This window comes from Penaeus monodon, chromosome 43 (genome assembly GCF_015228065.2).
Source record: "Penaeus monodon isolate SGIC_2016 chromosome 43, NSTDA_Pmon_1, whole genome shotgun sequence".
Lineage (NCBI taxonomy): Eukaryota > Metazoa > Arthropoda > Malacostraca > Decapoda > Penaeidae > Penaeus > Penaeus monodon.
In genome coordinates, this window is record NC_051428.1 from 26,339,443 (window position 1) to 26,349,442 (window position 10,000).

The window sequence follows — 10,000 nt, forward strand, 5'->3', positions numbered from 1 at the left end:
CTTAGCAGAATAATTGATTTCATTATTTGTCCGCCGATACTCATACACTGCGTTTCTATTGAAATTGGTGATTTTTTTTTTCTCTCTTGTGTATTTATCTAGACAATTAATGGATCTGTGATGCTAGTTACTTGACCGAATTAGATTAAAGCCGCTGTAATCAGTCAGTCAAAACCTACTCACAATTTTATGGAACCAACTGATTATGTATGAGTTCACCACACAACAGTCAAAGAAGAATCCTTTACAATTTTATCAAAAACTGTTTTTTTCACTGGATGTCTAATATTTGATTACAAAATACCAATTTACAAAGTCATGGTATCGAATAATATAAAAATCGTTACATCCAGCCCAAGAAAAAAGGTACAAGCATCCTCAGATTTCACATGACTCCATTACTTTTACGTCAAAGAATATTGGACTCTTATCGATGCAACGCACTGCCTTGCCCCGAGTTGTAAAGGGAGCTTATGAAACCAGCCGAAGCGCTATCTCTATTCACGTTTGAGGTCGGCCATAAAAAAGAGATGCGTTTTACAGCCTTCTCTATGCTATAACCTTGTTACAGGGGAGAGGATGCAGCAGAACGCCGGCATTCCTCAGCGCCCAGTATTAGTCGATGCGGGGGGGAAAATTCTCTTCCACGCCACAAAATGGTTCACAAGTCAATACGAACTTTGGAAATTCCTTTCTCTTTTTTGGGGGGTTCGTTTGTGCGTAGTTTGTTTTGTGTATCGTATTAGAGGTTGTTATCAAATTACTGTACGTTCCAGTATATCAGATCAGTTTAGGTTAAATCGAGAAAGAAAATACCGAAAATCATCTTTAGAACAGAAATGTAACTCCTACATACAACTATCCCTTAAATAAACGTAATCTCAGGGATGATAGCATTGAAACACATCTCTAGTAAATTGGTAAAACGTGGCCAATTATTCTCGCAGGATTACCATTTTCTTACGTCTGTATTACAAGAATTACAGCGGACATTGAGCCTCACCTGACGTGACCTAACCTGACCTTTCTTCATCTCTTTTCGCAGGCGTTCCTCCTGAAGCACTGATTTGTCCTACACCGCCAGCAACAGACGAAGCACCAAGTAAGTCTCTTCTTGTATATTTAGGAATGTCAAATTAACATTAACGTTTGTTTGTTAATCATTTCGTTTTTTTGTTGTTGTTGTTGTTGTTTTTGGGGGGAGAATCTATTTCATTTATTCATTACCAAATCGTTCTAGTTTGTCTATGTTATTATCTCTCCAAGTTCTTCAGTCTATTAATATTCGTTATCTATTATTCACTGTTATTTTATCTTTATCAACACTAGAAGAAATCCGTTTGATGTTGATCATTACTATTATTCTTCTCTTTATATTTCGTTTTTCGCTGCCTATGTTTCGCGTTTCATTCATAAACGGTTTGCTTTTCATCGCATTTTTTCCTCGTCTTTCTCTACCCATTTCATTCCAACTTTTTATATTTTCATAATCCGTTTATATCTCTTATTATATCAAATGGAGTTTCAAGTTAGCCATTTATCTATTGCCTAAAATATCTGCCTATTGTTTTGTTTTATTCCGTTTATTCTTGTCTTTAAATGTTCTTTTGTTTTGTAAACTATATAAAATTATATGGCTTTGTTTTCATTTCTAGTTTCTCATATTGCTTCTGTTTACTCTTTGCTCCTGTTTGGATTTTCGTTTTCTTTGAATTTACGACCTTCTTTTATTTTGTTTTCATTTACCCTTTTATTTGATTTTTTTTTTACTCTTTTTCATCCACCCTCTTGTTTTTTGTTTATTTGTTCGTTTATTTTTGTCTTTTATCTTTATTTTTATCTCCCATATGTGTACGAGATGTAAGATAAATATCATTAATAAAGGTAACAGTGATGACAACACTGAGAACGAGGGAGGGAGGGGAGATGAAAACAAAAGTGAAATTGTAAACAAGAAAACAATGATGATAAAAGAGAGAGAAACAAAAATGAGGAGGGGAAAAGGAAGGAAAATAAATAGAAATTACCATGGCCAAAAAGTCGTTGATAACTAAAGGAAAAGAGAGAATATGATACACAGAGAGACGAGGAAGGCGGTTGTGAAGGGGAGACTAAGAAAAGGAAAAGAAACAAATATTGGGGAAAAACGGTGAAAAAATGTGTCAGCAAGTAAACATTTGTTTATGTTTATATATAATTTGTTATTAATTATTATAAAAAAATCACTATCGTTATTATTATTATTGTTATTATTATTCTTATCATCATCATCATTGTTGTTGTTATCGATATCATTATAATTTTTGTTATTATTTTTATCATTATCATTATTATCATTATCGCTATTATTATCACTACTAGCATCACTGTTATCATTTTCGTTATTATCATTTATATCAGTAGTAGTAGTAATAGTAGTAGTAGTAGTAGTAGTAGTTGCATTATTAGTAATGGTATTGTCATTATCATTATTGTTACCTGTTCTAACAATGCCATTAAAATTTAAGATCTCATTATCCAGATTAGTATTTCCATACCTAATTTCGGCAGATCTTTTGAAATAATAATCAGAGCCAAGAAGAGGCCTATTCCATTTCAAAACAGACGAGTTAAACGTAGATTTTTTTTAATAATAAAAAAATATAAAGAATTGAAGAGTCGAAACGTGAAATTGGGGTCCGGTTGGTGAGAAGATCCTCTCCTTTCTCTATTTTGTTCAACTAAATAAGCGAAACGAATAACTAGATAGACGTGTAGATCGATAAACAGATGGAGAAATAAACAATCTATAAGAAAAAAACAAGGAAATAGATAGATGGGTAGATACATAAATGAATAGATAAATAAATGGACAGATGTATAAATGTCTGGATTGGTGGCAAGATAAATTCATAGACAGATAAATAAATAAACGTATAAGATAAATAGTTTAAGAAAATAACAACAAAGAACTGATATCAAAGCTCAGTGAGAAAAAAATGTTCAACAGATTATCTGATCAAGATGAACATTAAAGCGAATTATAAATGTAGAATGATTTTAGCAATGATAATAATCATTATGCAACAACAGCAAGCCAACAATAATGGTGATAATGATTTTAATAATGATGATAGTAATAATATGATAATAGGGAAAAGGAAGATGAGAAGAAGCAGAAGGAGAAGGAGGAGGAGGAGAAGAAGAAGAAGAAGAAGAAGAAGTAGAAGAAGGAGAAGGAGAAGAAAAACAAGAAAACGAAAAAAGAAAAAAAATGAAGCACATCTAGAAGACAAAGTAACGAAACAAGAAGAAAGAAAAACATAAACAAATGAAGATATATAAGAAAGGACCTAAAAGAAGATAGGGTAAAGCAGCATAGGAGGGAACGATGATAACTTCTACGCTTTTCCCTTTGCCAGCCAGCCTCGTTATTAGCTATCTGTGGCCCTGAGGGTGAGACTGGTCAGAAATTGCTGCTTAAGTTCTGGGAGGCGAGAGGCGGCATGGGGGGGAGGGGGGATGTTGCTTTGTGTTTCTTTTGCCTTTGGATGATTGTTTATGTGTCTGTAAGTCTCTTTGATTGCCTGCGAGTCTCTGTGGCTGTCTGCTAGTTCGTTTTATTGTCTGCGAGTCTCTGTGATTGTTTGCGAGGCTCTGTGATTTTTTTTTTGTGTTTTGGTGCGTGTGTCTATAATTATCCTTCTCTCTTTTTCTCTTTCTGAAAGGGGTAAACACACAAAGAAACTGAAGGAGTAAGAGAGGGAGGAAGAGAGCGAGAGAGCGAGCGAGAGAGAGAGAGAGAGAGAGAGAGAGAGAGAGAGAGAGAGAGAGATGAGAGATGAGAGAGAGAAAGAAAGAGAGAGAGAGAGATAGAGGGGAGAAAGAGGGAGAAAAGAATAAATGTTAAAAGAATGAAAGCGGAGTGAGTGAAGAAGGAAAAGGCAAAGAGGAAGAGGACAGTATAGACAGGAAAGAGAAGAAGAAAAAGGGAAAGGGAAGAATGAAGAGAAAAAGAAATTAAAGAAAGAGGAAGAAAGGAAGGAAAGGGGAAAAAATGAAGATAAGAAAATAAAGAAAGACGAAAAGGAGGAGGGTAAATGATAATAAGGATTATGACAACAACAAGGACCAGGAGGAGGATGAAACGAAGAAGAAGAAAAAGTAGGAGAAGCAATAAAATGATAACAAGAAGTAAGAGAAGAAGCGAAGTGGGAGAAGGAGTAGGAGGAGATAAAGAAGAAGAAGAGGAGGAGAGGGGAGGGGGAGAAGGGGGATGGAACGCGTAAGAAGTTTGCAGCAAATTAGCCAGCTTGTATCCGTTACAAGACCTCACTGAGCCTCTCCTAACGTAAAACCTTCGAAGAATAAGGAAAGGGAAATAATGATGATAAACACAAGAATATATAAAAGCGCGGATAAGTAGATAAATGATAAAAAAAGAAAGATTATATATACACATACTCAAATCATCAAGGTTTAAAAGGTTCTCTCTCATGAATAAGACAAGATGCTATGCCGAGAGCGATGCCAGGAAGGAAAAGTGTTTGGATGCTTAAAAGTGTCGAGATGAGAGAGGCTGAAGGGCTTGTTGTAAAGATAATGCCGGTTTAATAAGTCTCTCTTGTTTCTTTTTTTCTCTCTTCTTTTTCCACTTTTTTTCTTCTTCTTCCTTTTCTCTCCCTCCTCTTGTTTTTGCTTCTGTTCCGTTCTCTTCTTATTCTCTGTTTATTGTTTTTTTCCTTCTTCTTCTTCTTTCTCTTTTCCTTATTATGTCTTCTTTCTTCTCTTCTCTTTTCTTTCTCCTCCTTCATTTCGCGTCTTTCCTCTCCACTTCTCCTCTCTTCTCTTTCTCTTACTTTCCATTCCCCTCTTTCTTATTCTACATCTTTTCAATCTTCTCCTCGTCCTCCTTCTTCCATATTCCTTTCCCACCCTTCTCTCCTTTCTTACCCCTTTTCTCCTTCTTCTTCTCCTCCTCCTCTTCCATCTCATCTATCTCTTTTATCTTCCCTTCACTCTCTCACTTTCTCCTTCTCTTCTGTTCTCCTCCTTTTCATTTTCCTTCTTCTCTTCTTTCTTTCTTTCTCTTTCCTCCTCTCCACCTCATCCCTCTCTTCCTCCGTTTCCATGTCTTTCTTCTCTTCCTTCGTCTCCGCCTTTCTTCTTCTTTTTCTTCCTTAATCTCCACCTTTCCCTTCTCTTCCTCTTTTCTCTTTCTCTCCTCCTCGATCTTTTCCTCGTCTTATTTATCCGTCACCTCTTCCGTCATCCCCATTTCTACCCTCTTCATCTTTTATTGTCTTCTTCCTCTTCCTCCACCTCCTCCTCTCCACTTCCCCTTTTACTCCCCCTCCTCCTCTTCCGTTCCCCTCCCTTTTTCCTCTACCTCCTCCTCTTTTCCCCTTCCCCTTCTTCCTCTTCTTCCTCCATCTCCTCCTTTCTGTTACATGTACACTGTCCCCCTCCTCCTCCTCCTCCTCCCCCTTCTCCCCCCACCCACCCCCTCTTATTCATCGGATCCCTTCCACGGCGTTCATTCAAAAGATCTCACCGATGACGTCATGACCTCGGCTATGACGTAAGATACCTCGGGGCGCGGAACATTGAGCGACTGGACGAGAGTGAGGAAATGAGTGTGGGAGTTAGGCAGGCGGGGCGTCGCGGGAGAGAGCGAGAGAGCGGGGGAGGAGGAGGGGGGAAAGATAGACAGAGAGACAGAGAGAGAGGGGGGAGAGAGAGAAAAGAGAAGAGAGAGAGAATGAGAGAGAGAGAAGAGAGAGAAGAGAGAGAGAAAGAGAAGAGAAGAGAGAGAGAGAGGAGAGAGAGAGAGAGAGAGAGAGAGAGAGAGAGAGAGAGAGAGAGAGAGAGAAGAGAGGTTCTGAGTGAGAGAGAGGTTGGAAGAGCAAGAGAGAGAGAGGCTAGAAGATTGAGAGAGAAGGAGAGTTGGAAAATTGGGAGAGAAAGAGGTTGGCAAAGTGGGAGACTGAGAGGTTGGAAGAGAGACAGACAGAGAGAGAGAGAGAGAGAGAGAGAGAGAGAGAGAGAGAGAGAGAGAGAGAGAGATAGGAAGAGTGGGAGAGCGAGAGATCGGAAAAGTGAGAGTGAAGATGGAAAAGTGAGGGAGAGAGAGATGGTGTAAGAGTGAGAGAGAGAGGATGGAAAAGTGAGAGAGAGATGATGGAAGAGTGGAAGAGGGAGAGGCTGGAATAATAGGAGAAAGAGAGAGAGAGATTTGAAAAGAGAGATAAATATGTTGGGAGAATGGGAGGGAAGGAGAGGCAGGAAAAGCAAGAGAGAGAAAGGTTAGAACAGCAGGAGAGGGGAGGTTGGAAGAGTGAGCGAGGAAGAGGTTGGAAGGGGGGGAAAGAAAGATATTGGAAGAGAAGAGAAGAGAGAGAGAGAGAGAGAGAGAGAGAGAGAGAGAGGAGAGAGAGAGAAGGGAGAGAGAGAGAAGGAGAAAGAGAGGGAGAGAGAGTAGAAGAGAGAGAGAGAGAGATAGAGGAGAGAGAGATAGATAGAAAGGAGAGAGTGAGTGAGAGAGAGAAGAGGAGAGAGAGAAGAGAGAGAGAGAGAGAGAGAGAGAGAGGGGAGAGAGAGCAGCTAGAAGAATGAGAGAGTGAGGTCGGAGGAGTGAGAGAAAGGATGGAAAAGCGAAAGATTACGAATGGTACGAGAGAAAGGGCCAGAGTGTGAGTGTGAACGGAAAAAATACGAGAGAACATGTAGTGTGCAACCAAAGCGACTGCAGATAAGCGAGCGGGTTTCAATGGGAAACATTAATCATTTTACAAAAGGTAATGCATGGTTGCATGAATGAGTGATGGGGAAAATCAGAAATGAGACTATAATGACCATGATTTCAGTTGATACATATGTATACACACTCATACATATGTTCATACATACATACGCCCTTACTACATACACACACACAGGTATGCTTACATACATACATATATGCATACATCAGTACATAAATTTACACATACTTCCACACATATGTGTGTGTATGTGTGTGCGTGTGCGTGTGTGTGTGTGCATTTAGTGTTTACACATAAATTTATAAAGAATGATGACAAGCAGATATTATTGGGTTAGTAAAAGAAACACTTAACATATAGAGCGCGACATCCAACCTTTCCCTGGTAAACTTTATATATTTTCTAGATTACTGATAATAAAGCGATACGATACGTCATATATCCCACCAAAACTGTGTGCGTAAGTATGTCAATATGTGTTTATCTAGATGGGGAGACGGATAGATAGATAGATGGAGAAAGGCAGCTTGTGACACGCAATTTATCATTTTTATTCATCTGTCTATCACACTCAGTGAGTCACTATTAATGTGCAATTTAAATTTGCCTCCGTTATTACTCCATTCTAACTCTTTCAGAACAGTAATGTTTAGTCATTATTAAGGAAGAACCGAAAATGATAATGTTTACTGACAATCATCATTGTTGATATTATAAAAATTATAATCATGATTATCGTTGTTATTATTATGGTTGTTAGCATTATTACTGTCATAATCATTATTATTGTTGTTGTTGTTATTGATTTTATCTTTATCATTATTTTCATTATTAGCATTATCATTATCATTATTTTTGTTTTTTGCGGTTGTTGTTATTGTTACCATTATTGTTATGAGCATTACTATTATTGTTATTAATATTGTTATTTATATCACTATTATTAGTGTTATCATTAGCATCATTATTATTATCAATTAGAGAGAGAGAGAGAGAGAGAGAGAGAGGGGGGGGATAGAGAGAGAGAGAGGGGGGGAAGAGAGATAAAGAGAGAGAGAGAGAGAGAGAGACAGAGAGAGAAAGAGAGAGATGAAAATATATAAATGCATGTATGTGTATAGGTGTATATTTATATAGATAGATAGAGATAGAGATATTTGTGTGCATGTGCAGGTGTATGTTGCGTGGGCTGGCGTGAGCACGTATGAGTGTTATTATGTCTATGTGTATCTTTAAAACAGATAAAAATTCGAGTGTTTAGAGAGTCATAATGGGTGCACTTATCTGCAATCCACTCTTATTATGGGAGAATTGCTTTACAATTAGGCTGGCATTAAAAGATTTCTTCCCTCCGCAAAACTTTGAAGTGACGGACAAAGAAGTATTGTGAGGGTGGGACCATTTTTCAGAAAAGAGAAGGCGCGTAGATAATTAGTTTAGTATAGTGGAAGAATGAGACAGAAATGATGTAGTGTGAGGGAAATAAAAGTGTGTCTACGTCGTTGTACTGCGATGGACTGACGAGTGTGCGTTGGGAAAGTGTGATTGTTAATCGAGTGTGTGGAATGTTTAGAGAATTTTAGTATGAGGTAGTTGAAAGCGTAAACGTGTGTGTGTGTGTGTGTGTGTGTGTGTGTGTGTGTGTGTGTGTGTGTGTGTGTGTGTGTGTGTGTGTGTGTGTGTGTGTGTGTGTCTGTGTGTGTCTGTGTGTGACATCTATAAATAATGAAATCTACCTGAGCCGGGGTGACACCCATTAATCAAGGAGTTTGGCTAGGCAGCGTGACATCTATAAATAGTGGAATCTACCTGAGCCGGGGTGACACCCATTAATCAAGGAGTTTGGCTAGGCAGCTGCTGACCTCCTGGGTCATGACCTCACCTTCGGCGATAACGAGAAACGCCTGGAGGGGGTAGCCGAGGGCAACAGCTGTGCCCCCACGCCCTAGGCTGGAAGTGACCCAGAAATACCCAAAGGAATCAGTCCGAGTCCGTTCCTTGAACCGCGAACACCTTCCCTCCAACCCGTAGGAGCTGACGCCGCCTCCGCCACGTCTACCGCGACAAGATCCCACCGCTGCCACCAGCTATAATGGTCTCTAATTTGAATGATACTAGAATACCACTATATTATCTGGCAGGTCCAGAGGAAAACTCAGTATCTGTTTCTCAGCTTTATTGAGGGAACAGACACGTAGATTAAAAGGGACAGAGCAGTGTGACATCTATAAATAATGAAATCTACCTGAGCCGGGGTGACACCCATTAATCAAGGAGTTTGGCTAGGCAGCGTGACATCTATAAATAGTGGAATCTACCTGAGCCGGGGTGACACCCATTAATCAAGGAGTTTGGCTAGGCAGCTGCTGACCTCCTGGGTCATGACCTCACCTTCGGCGATAACGAGAAACGCCTGGAGGGGGTAGCCGAGGGCAACAGCTGTGCCCCCACGCCCTAGGCTGGAAGTGACCCAGAAATACCCAAAGGAATCAGTCCGAGTCCGTTCCTTGAACCGCGAACACCTTCCCTCCAACCCGTAGGAGCTGACGCCGCCTCCGCCACGTCTACCGCGACAAGATCCCTTTTAATCTACGTGTCTGTTCCCTCAATAAAGCTGAGAAACAGATACTGAGTTTTCCTCTGGACCTGCCAGATAATATAGTGGTATTCTAGTATCATTCAAATTAGAGACCATTATACTGTGTGTGTGTGTGTGTGTGTATGTAGAGTATCAACACATAAACGTGGGACTGTAAGTGTGTACATAAACTAGAAAAGGGAACAACAACGGAAAGACCGAAAGGAGAGAGAGGGAAACACAGCGAAATGCCAGGTGAAAAGAGAGAGTTGAGAGATGAGAAGTGGTTAGCGGGGAAGGAAGAAAAGAGGAGGGAGGGAGAGGAGAGAAAGGAGAAGTGAGAGGACGGGGGGAAAGAGAGGAAGAAGGAGAGGGTAAGAGGACGCAAAGGCAGTGAAAGAGAGAAAGAGAAGACAAGGAGGAGGAGAAAGAGGAGAGGCGGACGCGAGGTGAGACGAGGAATGAGGTAGCGAGACGAGAGGAGGCAGACTCCCCTATGGCAAGTGGGGGAAGAGAGAGAGAGGGAGGGGAGGGAGGGGAGGAAGGGAGAGGAGGGTGCGCTAGCAGGAATACGAGGGCGGGGAGACGGAGGACGAGGAGTAGCAGGGGGGGGGGGGGAATCTGGGAGGAACGTTTACACATACGTATTGATTGGATCTTGCCAGCCCCTCTCTCTCCG

General features: G+C 40.2%; 1 protein-coding gene across 1 annotated transcript in view; it reads left to right on the plus strand.

The window, feature by feature from the left end:
* LOC119568339 (ALK tyrosine kinase receptor-like) overlaps positions 1 to 10,000 on the plus strand; it is a gene marked incomplete in the record, with an annotated part of 248,485 nt that overhangs the window by 17,710 nt on the left and 220,775 nt on the right. The window contains 1 exon segment of the mRNA XM_037916793.1: positions 1,046 to 1,102. Coding sequence (XP_037772721.1) covers positions 1,046 to 1,102 — 57 coding nt within the window.